Source organism: Hemiscyllium ocellatum, chromosome 13 (genome assembly GCF_020745735.1).
Source record: "Hemiscyllium ocellatum isolate sHemOce1 chromosome 13, sHemOce1.pat.X.cur, whole genome shotgun sequence".
In the NCBI taxonomy this organism is placed as follows: domain Eukaryota; kingdom Metazoa; phylum Chordata; class Chondrichthyes; order Orectolobiformes; family Hemiscylliidae; genus Hemiscyllium; species Hemiscyllium ocellatum.
In genome coordinates this window covers 49144221-49169948 of record NC_083413.1, presented here as the reverse complement: position 1 = coordinate 49169948, position 25728 = coordinate 49144221, and the positions used below count along the sequence as shown (strand labels likewise).

Sequence of the window (25728 nt, the reverse complement as noted above, 5' to 3'; positions counted from 1 at the left end):
TTAGTGATTTTTAAGATTTGTAGCTCAGGTTCATGACAAGTATTTAAGTTAGCCCACTGAGCTGGAAGGATAATTTCCAGATGTTTCTTCACCATGACCAAGTAGCATCATCAGTGAGAGTTGAAAATGTGTTGCTGGTTAAAGCGCAGGTCAGGCAGCATCCAAGGAACAGGAAATTTGACATTTCGGGCATAAGCCCTTCATCAGTGAGTCTCCAGTGAAGCACTGGTGGTATGTCATAGAGATGTACAGCATGGAAACAGACCCTTCGGTCCAATATGTTCATGCCTACCAGATTTCCCAACGCAATCTAGTCCCACCTGGCCCATATCCCTTCAAACCTTTCCTATTCATATACCCAGCCAAATGTCTCTGTAATGTTGCAATTGTACCAGCCTCCACCATTTCCTCTGGCAGCTCATTCCATACACGTACCACCCTCTGTGTGAAAACGTTACCCCTTACGTCTCTTTTACATCTTTCCCTTCTCACCCTAAACCTGTGCCCTCTAGTTCTCGACTCCCCCACCCCAAAGAAAAGACTTTGCCTATTTATCCTAACCATGCCCCTCATAATTGTATAAGCCTCGATAAGGTCACCCCACAACCTCCGATGCTCCAGGGAAAACAGCTTCAGCCTGTTCAGCCTCTCCCTATAGCTCAAATCCTCCACCCTGGCAACATCCTTGTACATCTTTTCTGAACCCTTTCAAGTTTCACAACATTTTTCCGATTGGAAGGAGACCAGAATTGCACGCAATTTTCCAACTGTGGCCTAACCAATGTCCTGTACAGCTGCAACAGGACCTCCCAAATCCTGTACTCAATATTCTGACCAATAAAAGAAAGCATACCAAATCCCTTCTTCACTATCCTATCTACCTGCGACTCTACTTTCAAGGAACTATGAACCTGCACTTCAAGGTCTCTTTGTTCAACAACACTCCCTAGGACCTTACCATTAAGTGTATAAGTCCTGCTAAGATTTGCTTTCCCAAAATGCAGCACCTCACATTTATCTGAATTAAACTCCATCTGACACTGCTCAGCCCAGTGGCCCATCTGGTCAAGAACTTGTAATCTGAGGTAACCCTCTTTGCTGCCCACTACACCTCCAATTTTGGTGTCATCTACAAACTTATTAACTGTACCTTTTATGCTCACATCCAAAACATTTATGTGAATGAAAAAAGTAGAGGACCTAGCACGAATCCTTGTGGCACTCCAGTCTGAGAAACAACTCTCCACCACCACCCTCTGTCTTCTACCTTTGAGCCAGTTCTGTATCCAAATGGCTAGTTCTCTCTTGTATTCTATGAGATCTAACCTTACTCACTGGTCTCCCATGGGGAACCTTGTCGAACGCCTTACTGAAGTCCATATAGATCACATCTACCTCTCTGCCCTCATCAATCCTCTTTGTTACTTCTTCAAAAAACTCAATCAAGTTTGAGAGACATGATTTCCCACACACAAAGGCCATGCTGACTATCCCTAATCAGTCCTTGCCTTTCCAAATACACCCTGTCCCTCAGGATTCCCTCCAACAACGTGCCCACCACCAACATCAGGCTCACTGGTCTATAGTTCCCTGGCTTGTCCTTATCACACTTCTTAAACAGTGGAACCACGTTAGCCAACCTCTAGTAATCCAGCACCTCACCTGCGACTATCGATGATGCAAATATCTTAGCAAGAGGCCCAGCAATCACTTCTTTAGTTTCCCACAGAGTTCTCGGGTACACCTGATCAGGTCCTGGGAATTTATCCACCTTTATGTGTTTCAAGACATCCAGCACTTCCTCCTCTGTAATATGGACATTTTGCAAGATGTCACCATCTACTTCCCTACAGTCTATACCATCCATATCCTTTTCCACAGTAAATATTGATGCAAAATATTCATTTAGTATCTCCCCCATTTTCTGTGGCTCCACGCAAAGGCCGCCTTGGTGATATTTGAGGGGCCCTATTCTCTCCCTAGTTACCATTTTGTCCTTAATGTATTTGTAAAACCCTTTAGATTCTCCTTAACTGTACCGGCAAAAGCTATTGCATATCCCCTTTTTGCCCTCCATCTTAAGTATACTGCTTCTGCCTTTATACTCTAAGGATTCACTCAATCTATCCTGTCTATACTTTACATATGCTTCCTTCTTTTTCTTAACCAAACCTTCAATTTCTTTAGTCATCCAGCATTTCCTATACCTACCAGCCTTTCCTTTCACCCTAACAGGAATATACTTTCTCTGGATTCTTGTTAACTCATTTCTGAAGGCTTCCCATTCTGCGAAAATCTGCCCCCAGTCAGCTTTCAAAAGTTCTTGTCTAATATCATCAAAATTGGCCTTCCTTCTGTTTAGAGCTTCAACTTTTAGATCTGGTCTATCCTTTTCCATCACTATTTTAAAACAAATAGAATTATGGTCGCTGACCTCAAAGTGCTCCCCCACTGACACCTCAGTCACCTGCCCTGCCCTAATTTCCCAAGAGTAGGTCAAGTTTTGCACCTTCTCTAGTAGGTACATCCACATACTGAATCAGAAAATTGTCTTGTACACACTTAACAAATTCCTCTCCATCTAAACCTTTATCACTATGGCAGTCCCAGTCTATGTTTGGAAAGTTAAAATTCCCTACCATAACCACCTTATTATTCTTACAGATAGCGGGGATCTCCTTACAAGTTTGTTTCTCAATTTCCCTCTGACTATTGGGGAGGGTCTATAATACAATCCCAATAAGGTGATCATCCCTTTCTTATTTCTGAGTTCCACCCAAATAACTTCCCTGGATGTACTTCCAGGAATATCCTCCCTTAGCACAACTGCAATGCTATCCCTTATCGAAAACGTCACTCCCCTTCCTCTCTTGCCTCCCTTTCTATCCTTGCTGTAACATTTGTATCCTGAAACATTAAGCTGCCAGTTCTGCCCATCCCTGAGCCATGTTTCTGTAATTGCTATGATATCTCAGTCCCATGTTCCTAACCATGCCCTGAGTTCATCTGCCTTCCCTGTTAGGCCTCTTGCACTAATGCCAAGTATGTTGAATTCAATAGTCCACCAATTGACTTTTCATTTCCAGGCCATAATAATTTAAAGATTCAATTTGATTCAAAAGAATAAAACAAACTTTATGACATTTGATTTGTTTAATATTTACAATGCAACACTAACCTGTACTCCAACAGTTTTAATTGGCAGAAGAAAAGCATTAAGTGAATGCAGGCTTGTAATTTGCATCAATTTTTCTTGCTCTTCATCACTTGTACAGGACTTGACTCTTTGTAATAGTGTGTGCGGCTGTAGAAAAACATAGTACCATGACTTCCCAACATCCCTAGATTTACATTTTCTGCAAACACATTCTTTGGTGAGATCTAGCATAAATCCTTTGATATACCCTCAACATGTAAAATCATAAATAATCTTGTAACTGTTTTAATGCAAGAAAATATATTTTTTGCCAATTTTTTTCAATATTACAGAATATTCTAATGGTCACCTTTTGTATCAGTCCAAGTGCTTTCAAACAGCAGGTATACTTTGCCCCACATTTTACTGTTGCCAGAACACAAATGCTCATAGCTTCAAGTACTTAAATAATTCTAGATTGAACATTTATGGATTCAGAGTCCATCATTTGAGGTAAAATCTGAAGATACATCAGTAAAGTATTTCTATTCATCTGCCATTTAGATCTTCCACTAATTAACTTGAATCTTTGGTCTTAAGTTAATGACTTACTTGCTAAATGAACAGTTCTTCCTCTACCTAATCTTTCAAAAACTTTCTTAGAAGCATTCAACAGACCATTGTTCTCGGAGGAACAGACAAGATTAAAAAGCTTTAACTTTCTCATCCTTGCAAACTTCTCGGCATCTCCTTTCTAAGGCCTTTAGAACATTCTTGAAACATTGTGCCCAGAATGTTCACATGATACCTCCAACATTATTTGCTCCACTTTCATAATCTGTACTTCTTTACAAATGAAAGTAAACCACATTCTATAACCATCAACTCACCCTATCCCATTTTTCAAATTTGGGAACTTGGAACTAGTCGCGGCTCATCTATGATTTATGAAATGCTATGAATTTTAAAATGTACTATTTTTCACAATGGTCCTTCTAAAATGCATCAACTTCAGCAAAGCTATGATTGGCTAAAAGAGTTTGAAAATGTTTGTATGATATTTATATTCACTACACCACTGCTTTTGACACTGTCATCTTTAACCCATGTTAGCACGTGTTTATCAGAATTCTGTAATAAATTATGAGCAGTTTATGTTATAATTGAAAAAGGGTACAATATTTCTCTTTGGATTGTAGACTTAGCATCAAACCTCTGAAACAGTGCGTCACAACAGCATTCTTGTAATCTGTTGCTCATGTCAACTGTATGGTGCTGAAACTACAAAGCACCATAGCAGGGTTACTATGGCATTATCCAACTCAATTCACAATTTTTCAAGACTTCTGTATTACTCCAGAGAGATCTCCACTGAAAAAAAACGAGAATCTTTGTGCATCTAACCACCACCTGTCATCCTTTAACGTCAAAAATGATGTTGGAATTCACCAAGTTAACGATTGCTAGTGCTTTGAAACCATAAGACTTTGGAGTAGAAAAGGTCCATTTGGCCCAATGAGACTGCTCTGCCAGTCAATGAGATCATGGCTAATCATATAATCCCTAACTCCACTTTCCTGCCTTATCCCCATGATCAGCTTGCCTCACTGATTAGAAATCAGTCTTTCATTACTGAATATTCTTAATGACGCAGTCTGTAAAGCCTTCTGCAGCAAAGAATTCCACTGATTCATATTCCTCAGAGGAGAAATTATTTGCTTGAAATGGTTGAACCCGTTTCAGATTAAGCCTTTTGTTTCCCTTTGTAGAGGTGTTTAGGCTAAGCTCTCTGCTTCTACTCTAAAGTCCCCCAAGAATCTTATATTTAAAATAAAAGAACGAACGGCGAATACTGTAAGTCAGAACCAGAAACAGAAGTTGTCTGGAAAAGTTCAGCAGGTCTGGCAGAACCTCTGAAGAGTAATCAAAGTTAACGTTTCATGTCCGGTGACCCTTCCTCAGAAACGTTGGAGTATCAGCGCCTGCTCATAAGATGGTCTCTTCATGCCTGGGATCAACATAGGTGAACCTTCTCTGCACTGCCTGCTATGCCAGTATATCTTTCCTTACAATAAAGGGAACCAAAACAGTTCATAGTATCCATGTATGCTCTGAATAGTATCTTGTCTAATTTAAACCTGAGTCCTCTTTTCTCCATTTCTCTGAAATAAAAGGCAAGGAGTTCATTTGCTTTTCCTATTTCCCAGTGAACTTGATTGTTGACATCGAGATTCATGCACAAGTACCCTCAAATCCCTCTGTGCAGCAGCATTCTGTAGTCTCTCTATTTAATATTCAGCTGTTGCATTCCTCCTGCTAAAATACATAACTTCATATTTTCCCACATTATATTTCAGCATTATCCAAATTTTTGCCCACTCACAACCTGACTATATACCCACTGGTCACATGCTGTCAACCTGAAAGAACACTATTTCCTCACCATTAGCCTGGAGCCCATCTATCCACTTCGGTTGAGTTTTCCTCAAAAAAATTTGATTAGTTGGATACAATTTCCCTTTAATGAAGCCATGCTAAATATGTTGGATCAGATTATGATTTTTCCAAATGTCTTATTATTATTTCCTTAATAATTGAATCCAATACTTTTCCAAAAATAGAAAATAGACTAATCGCCCTCACTTCTATGTAATTACGCTCATTTAAGTTTAGCGTAGTTGTTTCTGATTAGTTTCTGAATGCTAAGCACACCATGTTACGGTCACTGTTTCCTCTGGGATCTTTTATTCTGACATCATTTTTCAAACTTGCTTCATTAAATATTACCAGATCCAAAACAGTCCGATTCCCAGCCTGGTACAAAACATACTGTTATAGGAAACTATGTATATATTCTAGGAAATATTTCTTGTGGTTGCATTTATCAATTGACTTTCCCAATCATCATGGGTAACTTTAATTTTCATGTAAAGTATACTGCCTTATTTTGAGCTCAAGGGAGATGCTAAATAAGGTGGGGCTTTTTTTTCCCTGGGAGTGTAGGAGGTTGAGGGGTGACCTCACAGAGGTTTATAAAATCATGAAGGGCATGGATAGGGTGACTAGCAAAGGTCTTCTCCCTATGGTAGAAGAGTCCAAAACTAAAGGGCTTAGGTTTAAGGTGGGAAGGGAATGATTTAAAAGGGACCCGAGGGACAACATTTTCCATGCAGAGAGTGGAACAAGCTGCCAGACATGGCTGAGTAGGTGTGTACAATCACAAGATTTAAAAAGACATCTGGATAGGTACAATGATAGGGAGTGTTTAAGAGGGATATGGGCCAAATGATAGCAAATGGGACTAGATACGTTTAGGAATTAAGAGTTATACTGACAGAGCAGTAAGTGGAGTTGAGGCATGAAATGATGACCCATGACAGAGCAGGTTCAAAGGGCCAGAGGCCTATTCCTGCTCCCAGTTCTTTATATTAAGTCATAGTTATACAGCAAGGAAACAGACCCTTCGGTCCAACTCGTCCATGCCGGTCAACCATCAGCTGCAACAAGACATCCCAACTCCTACATTCAATGCACCGATCAATGAAGGCAAGTGTACCAAATGCTTTCTTCACTACCCTGTTTAACTGCGACTCCATTTTCAAGGAACTATGCACTTCTACCCTCTAGGTCGCTTTGTTCAGCAACATTCTCCAGGGCCCTACTATTAACTATTCAAGTCCTAGCCTGATTTGCCTTACCAAAATACAACAACTCACATTTATCTAAATTAAATTCCATCTGTCACTCCTCAGTCCATTGGCCCATCTGATCAAGCTCCCATTGTACTCTGTCATAACTTTCTTCATTGTCCACCACATCATCAATTTTGGCGTCATCTGCAAACTTACAAACCACAGCTACTTTATACGTATCCAAATCATTATCTGGTTGGAGTGAGTTCGACTGAAGGGTTTGTTTCCAGTGCTATACTGTAACTCTATGACTCTTACTTACACACCCTGCTTTACACCATGGTTTAGAATCACAAAAGTACTCAAATACTCAGCAGGTTTTGATACTGTTTAGATTAGGTTTCCATTAAGTCAACTCCATATATTTGAAAGCGTTGCAGTGTTATAATCAAATGCAACTGATTTGGAACAATTTATTTACAGTCATTTCACAAACAGTCTTCGTCTGCACAGAAATAACAGCCTCACCCTGACTCTCAGACCAGCCATGCTTTAATCTTATTGTTTTGTGAGATTCAACCAAACCAGATACCGAGATATGTATCATTAGACAGCCATTGTAAACTTATGCCCTTTCGCAGTGTTCCAATTACAAAAATAATGAGAAATAGTTACATAACAAAATTTAACTCCATTACAATCAATGCTGAAATTTAACAAATTGTTCAACATATGGAAACACAAAATAACAGTTAATTCTGTTTCAAGCCCTTCAGCATGTACAAGATGCTGATTGCTCTAGATAATCTCATTTGCTCATTATAGACATCCTAATATATTTTCAGAGCAAATTATGATGTGAGCCTACCACAAGACAATGACTGAAGTATTTATTGCCTTTGTTGTTAATGAAGCCTTATCAGTAAATGATTTAGCTTTTGAAAGTTAGGACTTTGTAAGTTGTCATCATGGGGCAATGTAAGAAAGTGTGAAAAGTGTTGTATATAAGTGAGATAGATTATCTTTTATTGCGTATAAACAAACTGCATCTGACAGATGTTTGACATTTAAAACTGAAATGACAAATGGTGTTTGAAGTCAAGAATGAAGAATTCACTAATAAATTTTATTGAAAGGGGCAAGGAATATTCTCTGGAACTTACCTTTTTCACACTTGCAGAAAAATCAGCTACTATTTTCAAAATGTTATTAGTTTCCGCAAAGGCTTTGCAAATGTATGGCTCATCAGCACAGATTATTCTAATAGCAAGACCAGGTCCTTTAAAAAACAGCCAACATAAACCAGAAATTACTTATGAAGCAAGTAATGTACAAAACGAAATGAGTTCTCATTTAATAAGGGCAGTAATGTGTATTAAGTTCACCTGGGAATGGATGTCTCAAAACTACATCTTCAGGAAGACCCAGCTCTCTGCCTAATGCTCTCACTTCATCTTTGTGGAAATCTTTTAGGGGCTCAATCACTTTACCCTGCAAGATAAAAGATCCACAGTTATGTACTTTTTAAATAGTTTTGAGATTAAACACATCTGACATCATGGGACACTTGTAAATACACAATAGCTCACTAATGCAGGCTTGAATACGAAGAGATAGAATATGGTTTAAATTAACAAATGAAGCCTCAGAATAAGTTCATCCCTATGAACCAAACTGTTAGAGAAATCTTGAAAGATATCACTGACCTCTTCCCTCAATTTTCTTATCAGTTCAGTATCATTGTGATGAGTTTTGATGACATCAGCTTTCCCGCTTGCCTCTAATGAAGCACTTTCAATTAAATCTGGTCTCAAAGTACCTTGAGCAAGATACACTTCTTCAGGCTTCAGATTCATTTCTCCAATTACCTCATTTGCAATCTAGGATAAAGCAATTTTTTTAAAAACTTATGCCTTTCATCTTTCATTCTAATACAGCATGCACAAAGTTCAATCAAAATATTTGAGCATTGGGTAACAGAATCAATTTAGTTAATGCTAAAAAGTTGATTCTAAATATACCTTCACAAAAGTATCCCCTATTATTTTTCTTTTCTCTTCAGGATTAGTCGTCATATTTAGGGTCTTACTTATTCTCTTTCTGGGAGTTCTGTCTTCTTCTGAAATTGGCAGAGTTGTTGTACCGTTGTAGAATGCATGTGCTGCATTAACCACTGTAAATTTTAAAAGAAACTTATTGTAACAACTTGGACCACTATTTTGTTTGTTGTACTAATGACTGTCAATACTTTTAGAGCACAACTTAGCCAAATAGGAATTCAGGATAGCAGGGTAAGTGGTATAAATAAATACTGATACAGAAAAAAGTACAAACAATTTTTGTTTCCGATTGGCATATAAAGCACAAAGCATAAGAATACTGGGGAATTCTACAAACTTCTGTTGGCATTACATGAACTTACAACAAACCTCAACTGGCTGTACTCAAAGGAATCAAATATGGAACATTTTTATGACAATCACCAGTTTTATTGCCCCTCATTTACACATTCCAATCGAAAACTGGTTCTGAACATAGAAATTTAAAGGACAAAAGAAAGCTATTTGGCCTGTTTCTGCATCAGCTGAAAAAACTATCCTGTATCCCTTAATCACCTAATCTGCCTTGCTACTTCGGGGATCTATTGGAAAGCACTACAAAAACCCTGCATCTTTTAAAATTCTCATTAACTGCCATTTTTTCGCTACTCTTATATGCTTTTCTGCAATGCATTACCTCAAAATTCTCTGGATTCAATTCATTTGATACTTTCTTGACCACATCACTGGTATCTTCCTAAAGTTGACAGCCTTTCTGCTCACTATCAACCAATTTTCCACGATCTGCAAACTATATCATATCCCATACACTTAAGTCTAAAGTAATTGATATCATGGTTAGCAAGGTACCTACACACTAAGTCCTGCAGAACTAGATTGCAAACAAACAGTCAGAAAAATACTGATCAATATCCTTAGTTTCCAGGCACTGAACCAATTTTGGTTCCTTCTTGCCAGTCTACTTTAAATTTATGTGCTTTTTCTTTTCAGTACAGATTTTTTCTATTTATTTTACCACAATCTTTCACAATTCTAAACAATTCTATCACCTTAGCAATGGAAACAGATCTAGCATCTTAAGCCTTTCTCTGTTGTCACCTTTGTGAATCTAAACTAAAAACTTTATCGTTTGAATGGCCTTTTTAAATTTGTGTGTTATGCTCTACTATACAGATTGGTTTTTAAATATTCCTGATTAACATGTTCCATCTATCTGATGAATTTTACAGTATTATTGATCATTAAAATTGATTACGTTTCATTTCGCAACTTTACCTTTAACTTTAATACCAAGTTTCTTCAAGGCTTCTTCAACAGACTGACTCTCTCTTTTTCGCATGAAACCATTGTCTATATGAACAGCTATTACTTGATCTTGGTTCAAAGCTTTATTCAATAAAGCTGTACACACAGTAGAATCTACTCCACCACTCAGCAGTACCTTTGGATCAAATGACAACAGTCAGAATTCTAAATTGTGAAACCCAATTCTGTTTAACACAAACGTGTTCAAAGCCATGAAAAGAAAATTTTCATGTTTGTAGGAATTTTATATTAATAATAAAAAACTTACCAAAACTTTGGAATGTCCTACTTTATTTTGTATTTCTCTGATGCATTCTACTTCTCTGCTCTGGACTGTGAATGTCCCACTGCATCCAGCAATATCAAACAAGAAATTCTTCAAAATGTCTCTCCCATGTTCTGTCAAATCCACTTCTGGGTGGAACTGAACACCATAGAGTTTCTTGGATTCATTCGCGATGGCTATAGACAGTTTAACAGAAAAATCAACATTTGCATTTTTAAAATTATCCTTTGCACAGGACCAAGTATAAATTTCTTCTAATACTCCACATTCTTATTTGCTTTTATTTCCATAAACTAAGCAGTTCAAAGCATGTCCCTTAAAAAGAGCTTTACATTAAAAAAACAAATACAGTTGCATTATTCAATGATAGAAAATAAGTTTGCACCAGTCAACATCTACATTTTTAAGCTCAATTATTTGTGGGGAAATCACAGACTAGTTAATCACACACAGCTCCTTGGTTCTAGTACCAGAGTGGAGCACCTAATGCCCGAAAAACATACTTTTCTATCTTTTGTTCCATGCTAATGTAACACTTTTAACAAAAAAAAAGCTGTGTAGCTCACACACCAGGCTCTGTTCATCCTTGTCTGAAAGCAACCATTAGATATGTGTAGCATATCAAATTTACTCTCATTTTACCTTCTTGTGCACATTGTTGTACAGCACCTACCAAAGACAGGGCTTAGTGCAGGTGCCTTGCTAACCTTGATATCAATTACTTTAGACATAAGTGTATGGGAGATATGATAAGATATTTTGCAGATTGTGGAAAATTGGTTGATAGTGAGCAGAAAAGCTGTCAACTTTAGGAAGATACCAGTGATGTGGTCAGGAAAATATCAAATGAATTGAATTCAGAGAATTTTGAGGTAATGCATTTCAGAAAAGCATACAAGGGTAGCGAATAAGGTAAAATAAACAGTTTCTTATACTTTGAATTCTACTGCCTTGTCCATAGGCAATTACAGTTACTGCCCACAAATACGCACACATTTTCATTTTGGAATGGATAGACAGACTGCACTGGAAATTCAGATACTCCATTATGGATTATAGATAGGTCAGTTAATTACCTCAATTTGGAACAGAAATTTATTTTAAAGCAATTTGAAGATGGAAGATAATGTCCGAAATCATTTAGTTGATTTAGTTTTATTATATATTAATGAAACAGCCAAACAAAAGGCACCATTGACCAGAGCTTGATCATATGTAAGAAAGCTTTTATGAAACAACTAGCTTCCTCATTCCTCCATTCAAAGTTCACAAGATCACTTAATCAAGAAAGTAGTAGAATTTGACTTAAGTAGAAGGAAATACAAAATAGTCTTCCTTTTTACCTAAGCTTTTTTTTCCAAAATATTGCTTTTAACTCAAAAGATATCCCGAGCGTTACAAGACAACTTGAAGTTCCAGAACCTATTAGGATTCCATTATAGTTCTAGTATTTCATCTAAGAAAATTTATTAACAATAAATTTATAAAGTTACTGCAGTTTATAAAAAGGAATTGCCACACCAAATGAACAGAGAACATTACAGCACAGTACAGGCCCTTGACGTTGTGCTGACCTGCGAAATCAATTTGAAGCCCAGCTAACCTATATTATTCTATTTGCGTCCATATGCCTATCCAATGACCATTTAAATACCCTTAAATTTAGCAGGTCTACTACTGTTGCAGGCGCTGCATTCCATGCCCCTTTTACTCTATCTCTGGCATCTGTCCTATAGCTTTAAATTGAGGGGTGATAGATATGTCCTCTCATGCTAGCCATCACCATTCAAGGAAAAAGGTTGGACAGTGATAACCCTCTGGTTATCTTGTATGTCTCAATTAAGTCACCCCTCAACCTTCTCTCTAACAAAAATAGCCTCAAGTTCCTTAGCCTTTCCTCATAAGACATTCCCTCTAAATGAGGCAACATCCTTGTAAATTTCCTCTGAACCCTATTCAAAGCTTCCACATTCTTCCTATAATGCGGTGACTAGAACCGCACACTATAGTCCAAATGTGGCTGCACCAGAGTTTTGTACAGCTGCAACATGACCTCGTGGTTCTGAAACTCAATCCCTCTGCCAATAACAACTCTATCAACCTGAGTGGCAATTTTCAAGGATCTACGCACCAATCTCTCTGCCCGTCTCCACTGCCGAGAATCTTAACATTAGCTCAGTACTCTACATTCCTGTTACTCCATCCAAAGTGAATCTCCTCACATGTTTACCCCTTTAACTTTATTTGCCACCTCTCAGGCCAGCTCTTCAGCTTATGCATGTCCCTCTGTAACCTACAACATCCTTCGTCACTATGCACAACTCTATCGACCTTAGCATCATCTGCAAATTTACTAACCCATCCTTCCATGCCCTCATCCAGGTCATTTGTATAAATGACAAACAATAGTGCACCCAAAATGGATTCATGCAGTATGCCACTAGTTACTGAACTCCAGGGTGAATATTTCCCAGCTAGCCAATTTCGGATTCTAAGTGCTAAATCACTCTCAATCCCGTGCCTCTAATTTATGCAATAGCCTACCATGGGGAACCTTATCAAATGCCTTACTGAAATCCATATACACCACATCAACTGCTTATCTTCATCCCCCTGTTTCGTCACCTTCTCAAAAGAACTCAATAAGGTTTGTGAGGCATGACTTACCCTTCACAAAACTGTGTTGACTATCCCTAATCAATATATTCCTCTCTAGATGATTACAAATCCTCTCTCTTATAGCCCTTTCCAACACTTTTCCTACAACTGAAGTAAGGTTCACAGGTCTATAATTTCCAGTCTTGCTCTACTCCCCTTCTTGAACAAAATAAAACTCTGCTTATGATCACAGTATGGATAAAGTGCTGACTTTTCATTCCAATACAACGGGTCTGTCACATTACATTTATATCAGAAGCAAACACAGTTAAACTGGAATTCACAAGCTATTTACTGCTAATTATACCTGCTGCAATGTTTCCAGACTGTGCAACGACTTTGAACCCCTCTGCCACCTTGTCCACACTGTCACCATGTGTGAGCAGAACAAGCTCATCTTTCTGTAGACCTCTAATGGATGGAAAATGAAGAAATACAGAAAACTAGATAACATATCACAAATTACATAAGATAATTGTGTTCATTAATGACAAAAGCCAATATGAAATTCCTGGTTCTATTGGAAATTATTTTCATTCTCTTTTTAGGACTGAAAACTAAGAAAAGTGTAAACAATTTAGCCATAAAAGCGTAACCTAAATGGTCAGTAGTATTTGAGTATTCAAAAGACAGATTCTTTTGACATTATATGACTATCAGTACCAACTAGTACAAGACTCTCCAGTAACAGTTTTTTTAATTATAACTCAGAGTGAGTGTCTCTCATTGTCACTGAACCCCTTCAGAACATATGATCCAGAGAGTGAGCAGTAAACCTTTCACACTATTTAACCCAGAGAATACGTGTCTGTCAGTGTCACTGAACACATTTACATTGTGTGTTGGTCTGTGTCCCACAAAATCCCTTCACACTGTATAACCCAGAGACCAAGTGCTTGTCAAAAACATGTGAATTAGAATAAATCATCAGTACCTGAACAGTGAACAACTGTTATCCACATTTACTGTAAAAAGACCATCTTCTCTCACATTCTTTCTGTGCACTGTACCTCCAAAAACTTTATTCATCATCTGTGTGAGTGCAAATGAAAGATAACGAGTTATGTTTCAAATTTTCCTTCTGCATAAAATTAAGTTTTGCCCACTGCTGAGCAGATAAAATGTCCAAGGCACCGGATTAAAACACATCAGTGGAAGGTCACTATTACATAACTCGGCACAGGTTTAAGTTATGTGATATCATCACACCCCTGATAAGTACAGATCAAAGTAAAATGCTTTAGGTCAGCTTCAAGTCTTTACTAACTCTTATGAATGATCTTAATTTGTGTATAATACCTGCATTCCATAGCAGATTCCAAGAACTGGTTTGCCAATTGTAAATATCGCTGGATCAAACCATGGAGCATCCTCTGCATAGACAGAACTTGGCCCTCCAGATATGATGATGGCTCTGTAAAACAGAAACCATATTTAAAGAATAAGACACCTGTATATTTGTAGGAATGTAATAATAGCATTAAAATAAGCTGGTAATCAAATACTGCAATAAAAATAAAGAAAAGCTTACAAGGCAATATTAAGTCAATGATAAAAAAGTAAAGCAAGAACTACAATTCAATACAAAAAGGAATGGAACAAATAGTTTTCAAAATACAGCAGAATTACTATTCATATCAAAGAGTGCCAAAGTTAATGTACCTGATTTTCTATAAAGTTAGTATCAATTACATAATTCAGAGAACTTCCAGAGGCCAATAAACTTAAAAGCAATTGAATTAAGAATGACTAGCTCATGATTACCCATTCAGTTGACCCAATAAAACAAAGGCTTCAAAAAATTTAAATTGATTGTGAAGAAACTACGTAATTTGGAATATAAATCTGAATACACCTTCATCAAACAAAGTTCCAAAAACTAATCATGGAAAGTTTTAAAAGCTGTGGTTAGCACTGCTGCCTCACAGCACCAGAGACCTGGGTTCAATTCCTGCCTCAGGCAGCTGACTGTGTGGAGTTTGCACATTCTCCCAGTGTCTGCATGGGTTTCCTCCAGATGCTCCGGTTTCCTCCCACAGTCCAAAAATGTGCAGGTTAGGTGAATTGGCCATGCTAAAATTGCCCGTAGTGTTAGGTGAAGGTGTAAAATGTAGGAGATTGGGTTTGGGTGGTTGCGGGTTGGTGTGGACTTGTTGGGCCGAAGGGCCTGTTTCCACATTGTAAGTAATCTAATCTACCTTTTCCACGTGGTGCCTCACACTTATGAAAATAAAAAACAATCACGTCAGGCTTACAGCTTCAGCATCTTTTATGTTCTGTTCGCCTTTCCTAACCTTGTCAGCCCTGAATAATAGGTTGGCTAAATGCTATTAGATGAACATTAACAACATATGCATAATGTTCTAAGTCTGTAATTTGAAGGTCTTTGGATCAGACACTTAAAGGAGTAAACATATCTCAGCAACTCCAGTTAGTTCTGTAAGATTTCCATTATTCCATGAGGTCTTTCAAGCCAAGAGGGTAGATGCGTACAATATATGCAGTTTATTCATGGAATGTGAAGATTACTGGCTGGGCCAGCATTTGTTGTCAATTTCCAGTTGCTAGAGATGGTGATGGTGAGCTGTTCACTTAAACTACTGTGTTCCTTTTAGTACAAGCAGATCCACCATGATATTAAGGAATCGCTTCTAGGATTTTAACCTAGGGACACTGAAGGAAAAGCAATATTTTTCTAAGACAGGATGGTAAGTGGATTGGGGAGTAACTTGCAGGTGCTGATATTGTTATGACAAGGGGTAAACCCCTCTAATAATTTAAACTAGTCACATATAAAAACGTTCACCTCGCGCTGTAATCTGTTAAATTTCAAATGTCAAAAGAACTATCCCAGATCTTATGATTTAGTAAAATTAACAATTTTATTCTTTAAGTCCTAAAGAGAAAATTAAACAACTATTTATAACTCCTTTCTTTAAACCTATTTCTATTTCTACCTCCCCACCCTACAACACTGGTCCGATAAATTCGCTCTTAAATTTAAGGCAAATTACTCAAATCCAGTTGACGTCTTCGGATGTCAAACTTTGTACGTTTCTCTAAGCTGTCTTCTCTTCAGTATTCTGCTTCACAGGTCTTCACATGAACAGGTACCTTTCAGAGAGCTATTAGTCAAGCAGTCTGTATTTGTTGGTGCTTGGCTTGGCTATCTTCGCTGTTCTCCCTCCAACTGTTCAAAATGTCCGGTTTTATAACCCCAAAACATTTATTTTATTGGTTTGATGTCATCAAAACACTAAATTCAAATTCAATTGGATTTTGGTATCTTGGGGCATAATTTAAACTGATTGGCCAAATTTGAATTTGTTGTGAACCATGGCAACTCAGCCGCACTTTTGGTTTCACAGTTAAATGTTACATTTTAAATTCTAAGTCTCTAAGTCCACGCCAGATCCCAGTGTCTCAAAGGTACAGTACACACCTACACCTTTATAACAATATTCTCATGTATCTGTTTTCCTTGTCCTCCTAGATGGAAGCTGCTACAGCTTTGGAAAGTGTTGCCTAAGGAACTTTGGTGAACTTCTGCAGAGCTGGAGGAAATGGATGCTTATAAGTGTGATGCCAATCAAACAAACAGCTTTGCCATGGATGCAGTCAAGCTTGAGTACTGTTGGAACTGGATTCATCCAGACAAGTGGGGAGCATTCCATCCCACTTTTGATTTGTGCCTTCTAGATGGTGGGCACATTTTAGGAAGTCAGATGGCGAGTTACTGCAATAGAATTCCTAGCCTATGACACCCTTTTGAATACCCATATAAATAAATGGTTATAAGTTCAATTTCTGATCAAAGCTAATCTCATGACGTTGATGGTGGGAAATTTAATGATAGTAACATCAATGAATAATCAAAGGACAATGGTTTGATTGACTTTTGGAGGAGAAGGTAATTGTCTGATATTTGTATGATGCAAATGTTACTTGCTGATTATCAACCAAACCTAGACAGTGTCCAAGTCTCGCTGCATTTTGATATAGAGTGCTTCAATACCTGAGGAGTCACAAATGGTGAACACTGTAATCATCAGCAAATATCCCTACTTCTGACCTATGATTTGGGGGGGGTGGGGTTATTGATGAAGCACCAGAAGGTATTTTGGCCTAGGACACTATCCAGAGGAACTTCTGCAGAAATGTTGTGAACTTATGATGACTGACCTCCAACAACCATAACAATCTTCCTTCCTGTCAGGTATGCTGCCAGCCAGCAAAAGAGTTTTCCCCTTGATTCTCATTGGCTTGAGTTTTTCAAAGGCTCCTGGATGCCTCAGTAAAATGTAATCTTGATGTCAAGGGAAGTTACTCCACTTCTGGAATTCAGTTGCTTTGTCCATGATTGAACCAAAGGCATCAGTAATTGAGTAGCCCTGACAGAGTCCAAACTAAGCACCAATGAGCAGCTAAGTTCTGCAATGACAACACTGTTGAAGATATTACTAATCAACAGGATTGAACTTTGCCAGCGTTGTGTATATGACATACAAAATCTACCTGCCAATATGGTAACTGTACTGGAATAACTTAGCTAGGGGTGCATAGGTTCCGGGGCAAGTTTTCAGGACTATGGTCAGAACATTGTCCTCAGACATTGACATATTCAGCGTTTTCAGCCATTTCTGGCTATCACATGGAAAGAAATAAATCGGCTAAACAGACTCGCACACAAGAGGCTGGGGACCATAGAGAAGGCCGAGATAAACCATCCAGTTGGCATTTCCGGCTGAGAACTACTGCAAATGTTTTAGCTTTATCTTTTGCACGGATATGCTAGGTTCCCCTAATGTTGAGGACATAGGTATTTGTGGAGCCCTCTTTCTCCAGTGAATTATTTACTCATTTACCACCATACAGAACGGGGATGTGGCAGGATTGCTAAAGGTAGATCTGATCCATTAGTTGCAGAATCACTTAACTATCACTTGCTGCTAATACTGTCTGGTATGCTAGTGATCTTATTTTGTGGCTTCACTAGGTTGATACCTCATTTTCAGGTAGGCCCAGTGCTGCTCCTGATATGCCCTCCTGCACTCAAAGGTATGTCTGATCCCTAGGAATAATGGTAAAGTGGGGGATAAGTTGCAGATTGTGTCGGAGTGTACAATTCTGTCACTGCTGATAGCTCAACAGATACAGAAACAATAAATTTTAAATACTTATGATATTAAAAATCATATTCTGATGAATGTTGAAAGACTTACACTCATCCAATTAAACTGTACCAAACATTAATTCTTACCGAAAACCATTTTCTTTGATTGCAAAAGCAGGTGTCTCAAGTGGCAGAATTTCTGACTGTACAGAAAGTTCTCTAACACGCCGGTCAATTACTTTTCCATACTGTGCTCCTGCATCAAGAATTACTACAGCCCCTTCATACTGATGTCTGGCATCCTTGATGTCTCCTCCAGCAGTCTCCTATTCAAGGATGAGAAGACAGCAAATCAAAACTAAACACAATGCTTTTATATCTGATTTAAACACAAATTCTGATAACTTGTTATATCTTGCATGCTTCGATCAGAATTAAAATTATACCAATATACAAATCAAAATATATGCTTCATTAAAACAGCTGCCCCTTCACAGAGCATCATTTTAGGGACTAGTAAACCACAACTACAGAATACACATCGGAAAAGCATACAACTCAAACTTGCACAACTTTAAAGACAAAAATGCTGAATAAAACTGTAAATTCCTGAACACCACACTGAAAATAATTTTGATACTGTGACTTGTAAGGCTTGTAAGAAATGTATTCAAAAACCCTGTGCTATTCACTGCAAGTCAAAAACTATTTTTGACAACTAACTTGGAAATGAAGTTACTGCCAGTGCCAATCATCTCAAAGAAACATTAAAAGTCAAATGCTTGAAGTACTTTATGATATAATTATTCCAAAATTTTAATAGCTCTCTCCCTCCAGAAGACACTTTCTTTTATTTCATTTTGCCAAAGATTAGTAGCAGCATATAATTCAATGACAGCAGCACATTAACATTGCAGCACATTGATTTTAAAGTTTATACCATCAACATTCTGATCAACAGATAAATGTGAGGTGCTGCATTTTGGGAAAGCAAATCTTAGCAAGACTTATACACTTAATGGTAAGGTCCTAGGGAGTGTTGCTGAACAAAGAGACTTTGGAGTGCAGGTTCATAGCTCCTTGAAAGTGGAGTTGCAAGTAGATAGGATAGTGAAGGCAGCGTTTGGTATGCTTCCCTTAATTGGTCAGAGTATTGAATACAGGAATTGGGAGGTCATGTTGCAGCTGTACAGGACATTGGTTAGGCCACTGTTGGAATATTGCATGCAATTCTGGTCTCCTTCCTACCGGAAAGATGTTGTGAAACTTGAAAGAGTTCAGAAAAGATTTACAAGGATGCTGCCAGGGTTGGAGCTTCTGAGCTACAGGAAGAAGCTGAACAGGCTGGGGATGTTTTCCCTGGAGCGTCGCAGGCTGAGGGGTTACCTTATAGAGGTTTACAAAATTATGAGGGGCATGGACAGGATGAATAGACAAAGTCTTTTCCCTGGGGTCGAGGAGTCCAGAACTAGAGGGCATAGGTTTAGGGGTGAGAGGGGAAAAATATAAAAGAGACCTAAGGGGCAACTTTTTCACGCAGAGGGTGGTACGTGTATGGAATGAGCTGCCACAGAATGTGGTGGAAGCTGGTACAATTGCAACATTTAAGAGGCATTTGGATAGGTAAATGAATAGGAAGGGTTTGAAGGGATATGGGCCGGGTGGTACTAGATTGGTTTGGGATATCTGGTCGGCATGGACAGGTTGGACCGAAGGGTCTGTTTCCATGCTGTACATCTCTATGAACTTGTACTTAAAGACAATGATCTGAACTCATGTTCTCCCAAATCACTAAACTGCCTCAAAAGATTATCTTATGAAAGATTAGATTATAGCCTCTAAGAACTAAAGCTTACTATTTATAATTTATTAAGACCAAATCTAACAACTAACCTCAAATTGCAGTGAATTACCCTTGGAGCATGAGACCTGCGCTCATCATCTTCTAAGAGCTGCTTGATTCACTAACAGTAACTTCACAATACTCCTAAACTTGCACTTCAGTCCTGCTTTTGTACTTAAGCACATCAACTAGGGCAACATTCCAGGACTGTCTTGAAAGCACATAACTTCAGAGATGCCACTCATCAGCTGAAATGTTGAACTGAGGCCCATCTGTCCCAACAATTCAGATTGAAAGAGGACCCCACAGCAATATTTGAAGGACAAGTAGTTCTTCCAAAGTCCTGTTCAACTTTCTTCCCTCAATCACCAAATGTACATCAGCTCCTGCTTTTAACCTAAATGCCGTGAATATACGACAGAGAAAAGTAAAATCTTTTGCAAAGTTTTGCAATGTCCTGAGAATCATAGCAATGCAAAACCGTTTGAACATACTTCAGAAGTTAGAACAAGTTCACTTCTGCGTCAGTCCATAGTTATACAAACAGGACAAGCAGAATTCATACTTGTATATTTTGGCCTTATACAATAAGATGATTACTCAGATCACATACTTTGAACGAACTTTGAGAAAACTTGTTGCTCAGGTTCAGGTTCTGGGTGTAGGTTTGCTCGCTGAGCTGGAAGATTCATTTTCGAAGGAACTTTATCAACAAAGACATTGACTTGGATCCCATTTACCACCCCCTAAGAAAAAGAACAGGAGTTGACATCACCAACCCAAGGAAACCTCAAGATACAAAAAGCAGGCCATACCACCAGTGCTTCTTCTGGAGGCTCACAGGTGATGTTACCTACTATGGTGACAAAACGTCTGAAAACAAACCTTCCAGCTCAGTCAGCAAACCTACATACATATACTTTGAACTTAGACAAAAAGAGAGAACCTCAGCAATAAATGAAACAAATGAAGATGACATTCAATTGATCACATGCTTCTGCCATGCTATTTAATTCAAGATTATAATTTAGCATCTCTTATTGGAAGCTTTTTTCTCCACTTGTTTGGATTTGTTTTAATTAAGAACTTCCATCTCAGTAGAGGCGGCTTCTGACCAATCCACATTCAATAATCACAGTTCCTTGCAAGTTGCGTCCCAAGACATGATAGTGAAGGCAGCATTTTGTATGCTTTCTTTAATTGGTCAGTGCACTGAGTATAGGAGTTGAGAGGTCAAGCTGCAGACATTGATTAGGCCTCTTTCAGATTATTGTGTGCAATTCTTGTCTCCCTTTTAGAGGAATAATGTGTGAAATTTGAAAGAGTTCAGAAAGGAATTACAAGGATGTTGCCAGAGTTGGAGGATTTGGGTTATAGGGAGAGGCTGGAGCTGTTTTCCTTGGAGCGTCAGAGGTTGAGAAATGACCTTGTAGAGGTTTATAAAATCACGACTGGCATTGAAATGGTAAATAGACAAGGTCTTTTCCCTGAGTTGGGGAAAATTCCAGAGGTAGAGGGCACAGCTAGGGTGAGAGAGCAAAGATTTCAAAGGGACCCACGTGCCAACTTTTTCATGCAAAGGTTGGTGCCTATACGGAATGAACTGCCAGAAGAAGCGGTGGAGGCTGGTACAATTATAATATTTAAAAGACATTTGAATGGGTATATAAATAGGAAGGGGCAAAGTGCTGGGAAATGGGGTTACACTAATTGAACATAGACAAGTTGGACTGTACATTTCTATTACTTTAACCTGCTCTGAAAACTCTGCTCATAAGACAGCTACAACAAATCCACAACATTCTAAAATAAAATGTCGATTCACCCAACTTCCAAGGCAAACGAATGGATCTTTTAAGAGACTCCAGGATTACAATCCAAATTACAATTCAGATATTCAATAATTAATTACTTTTTCTATGTGAAATTGCACTGACTTAGTTTTGTTGAAGGTTACCCATTTGCTTTGGAAATACTTTGTTTAGAAATGATGAAAAGAGGTAAATCATTTTTGTTACAATGAAGTTAAAAGATTACTATTTGATACTATTTTCAAATTAGAGTAAAATGAAGATGCCCTGTGACCCACACTGAAAACTGCTTGAGTGAACTGAGTGCTCATGACAAGATTCAAGGGGGTCGAGATTGTTCTGCTGGGAAGAAGGTGAAAGGTGTTTACACTTGGATAATAGGAGCTGCCTGTACGTTAATTGTAGATTGATGAAAGCCTCCAAATTCCAGAAAAGTGTTTACAATATGAGGTTGTAAACAGCTGAGTTTTAAGCTGTCCAGTTACCACCAAGATAAAAGAGACTTGAGATGCGAAGGATATCTAATCAACATCTCTGTCTGGACTCAAGGCCAATGTAGTGCAAAAGTGATGGACTTTGCCAGGGAATGAGTGCAGAGGAAATACTAAAATTAGTGAATATCACTGTTAGCGCGTCAGAGTGCAGAAGAAAGCAGCAAGGAGTTCTACGATTCATTGCACAGGAATGTGCATTACAGTTCGAATTCAGATGGGCAAGATCAATTTTTTGGAGTGTCAACATAAGGCTAGAAGCTATTTTCTAGAGATTTCTCCCCATAGCTAAAGTCCATTTGTTAGGGCAAGCTTTTCAAAAATAACATTTTGCACCATACCGTTGGTCATTAACTTTAAATTAATGTTTAATCTTATTGTTTGTCCAGAGTTATTAGAAAATGACAATTGAACAGATTGCATACAGGAAGAATTGAACCTCCTATCAAAGAACACAAGGCTGAGGGGTGACCTAGAGGTTAGATTTATGGAGTATGATGTGGAGTATGTCGAACATGGAACAAACTACCAAATAGTAGTTGAAGAAAATCACAGTTACACTTAAGATGAAGTTAAAGAGGAGTCAAATAAGGAAATAATACATTTAAGGAAAATTAGATGAAGAGGAGGCTTGTGTTTAGCAGAAACATTGACATGGATGCCTTGGTCCTATTTCTGTCTATAGACTCTATGGCCTGAACAGTGTCAGTGGCAAAGAAGCAGCACTTGCCATTCAGTATACTGACTACTGCTTGAGCAGTTTTCATCAGTGTTTGGGTGGAGGTATGCTGTCACTGGGCATCTGATCCAACCCGCCTCTAATCAGATTGCAGAATCTTCACTGAAAGTTCAAAACAAAGCATAAAGTGTACTGAAACCATGAACAGGAAACAAACAACTGAAAAGGAGGGTAATACAAAGCATAGAAAATTAGAACAAAATTAAATTCTGAAGGCTTGATATTCTATATTTGTAAAGTTAATTTCAGTGCCAGAGAATGCTTAGCAGAAATTAGGCTTATCACTGAACATTTGTGATTAGATTAGATTCCCTACAGTATGGAAACAGGCCTTTCGGCCCAACAAGTCCACACCCACCCTCCAAAGAGTGACTCACCCAGACCCATTCCCCTACCCTATATATACCCCTATACCTGAACATGAAATTCCTCGGTGTCAGGCAGCAATGGCCTCTTTCAAGCTCTGACCAAGCTTTAACAGCTGTACTTAGTTTCTAATAGAATTTGCCACTTCCCAAATCTCTCAATTCTCATTGATGAATCAAAATAACTTTTCAAGCCTTGAAAGGAGGTCCTAGTAGGAAAAGATTTGAAGAAATGCAATAGTTGATCAATCATGAATTATTCTACAGGCTACCCCTAAAATGTTTCATACAATCTATAGCTTCTGCCGCTTGTACCTAGTTGGAAGTCATTATATAAAGAACTTACAGGCATCGATTCTATATACCCTTTTCTTCCCTTTTCTCTCAAAAGCAATCTACGCTTTTGTTATACAGGGCAGTGGTAGTGAGACCACTACTTGAATACCGTACACATTTTTGGTGTTCTTAATCAAGGAAGAGGAGAGCACTGGAGATATCTAGAGAAGGTGTATCAGATTAGTATTTGGAATGAGTGGGTTGTCTTATTAATAAATATTTTACATGGTGGACTTCTTTCCGCTGAAGTTTAGAACATTGAGGGATAATTTAATTAAAATATAAAAGATCCTGAGGGTCCTGGACAAGGTGAATGTGTAGAAGGATGTTTCTTCTTGTGGGCACATCCAGACCAAGGTACACAGTCTCTTGGAGTCGTCTTTTTTGGAGCAATGAGAATATTTTTCTAAGGAAGTACCAAAGTGCTGGCGAGTCCTCTGACAATAACAGCCATCTCTTCTGAGCAGCAACAGTAAAATCTCATATTTCAAAACATGGTACATCAACAGAATAAATAACTTCAACTAAAACATAACTTACAATATTAAACTAGTGGAAACATTTACTCCGCTGTTGTAAGTACACTGTCTCTTTGCAAAATGATTCTCATGTTACTAAGTCCAACTTGTTACCATTTTAATAACAATCAAGTGGTCTCTTCAGATTACTCGAGGGCAATGGCCATTTTACAACCGCTTATATTAATAAACGATTAAGACATAAGCACATCCGCACAAGCCTCCCCGAATCGTGGTACAACCTGACAGATCTTCGGGCGGGGAGTTGTGCCGCTTCACTTTGTAGTTTAATTCAGTGAAGACTGGGAGTGTAACTTCAGGAGATGTCGGCCGACCTTTCCATTCCCTCCCACCGGACAGCGGGCCCATAAGCCTGACTCTCCAACCTACACTGCCGAAATGAACAGATCCAGGCGAACAGCAGCCACTTTCTTTTTTTCTTAAGTCACGACAGCAGCACCGAGTCAGACACCCGGGGAAAGAAGTGAACTCAATCAACCACTACTGAACGCCCGAATCCCAGGCCGCAGCCTCGACTTCTCCTACCGCTCACGGCACTCGAGGGCCGGGTACTGCAGCTCCCTGGCCCAGCCTTCGGTCCCCTGCCCTGCCGGCAGTGGATACCGCGGGGCCGCTCGGCGGGAAGCTCCGAGTCGCTGCCCAGCCGGTGAAACTAACCTTGGAGTCGCCGTTACACAGCGCCATCACAGCGTTCCCCTGCTGCAGCCACGAGCTCCGACTTTACCGCCCACAATGCGAGAGCGGCCCACACTCCCCCGCGCCAGCCTGGCCTGACCCGGCCCAGCCCAGCCCCTCCCCTCTCCTCTCCCCTCCCGGGCAGCGCACAGTGTCACCCTCTGCCGCAAGGCCAGCCTATTCCGCGTACACACACAAGCACCACTTTAGGCAACTGGGTGATGCATGTCTTACACAAATTCACTTTCCAGGTTTCTATTACCCCTTGGGTCGTGCGTGAGACATTCCGATTAGTCAACAACGGCGTACGTTGCGCCTTCAACAAAATAAAACATCTTAACAACCGTATAATGGAGGGACATAGTGGACCACATGGTGTGTTGGGGCACATGGTCCAAAACCTGAGATAGATTCTGGGCAGCGTTTCGAAGGAGCTAAGAGAAATGTAAATGTTTGGACACAGCATTCCCGAGCAACTGAAGCCATCACAGCCAATGGTACACAATGGAAGTTCTGAAGAAGGCACTAGAGTGGAATCAGTAACTGTTGTTTTCGACACAGATGGTGCCAGAGTTGCTGAGTGTTTTTTCACCCCCAGTAGTTCCTGTTTTTGTTTCAGATTTCCAGCATCCTGGATTCTTGGTTTTATTTCAGTCCACAATCTAGGATGCTCAAGTGACCAGAGTTACACAGATGAAAGGAATATACATATAGAAGTAGGCCATTCACCCATTGAGCC

At 38.9% G+C, this 25728-nt stretch overlaps 1 protein-coding gene across 1 annotated transcript in view; it reads right to left on the bottom strand.

Annotated features, from left to right (window-relative positions):
* Nucleotides 1-25079, bottom strand: part of gmps (guanine monophosphate synthase) — a 30086-nt gene extending 5007 nt beyond the window's left edge. The window contains exons 1-12 of the mRNA XM_060834812.1: nt 24972-25079; nt 18338-18516; nt 14377-14491; nt 14012-14109; nt 13385-13488; nt 10402-10595; nt 10104-10269; nt 8790-8941; nt 8475-8648; nt 8154-8259; nt 7932-8047; nt 3179-3304 (exon numbers count right to left, since the gene is read on the bottom strand). Coding sequence (XP_060690795.1) covers nt 3179-3304; nt 7932-8047; nt 8154-8259; nt 8475-8648; nt 8790-8941; nt 10104-10269; nt 10402-10595; nt 13385-13488; nt 14012-14109; nt 14377-14491; nt 18338-18516; nt 24972-24998 — 1557 coding nt within the window. The 5' untranslated portion in view covers nt 24999-25079. The remainder of the gene's footprint in view (nt 1-3178; nt 3305-7931; nt 8048-8153; nt 8260-8474; nt 8649-8789; nt 8942-10103; nt 10270-10401; nt 10596-13384; nt 13489-14011; nt 14110-14376; nt 14492-18337; nt 18517-24971) is intronic.
* Between the last annotated feature and the right edge of the window lie 649 nt (nt 25080-25728).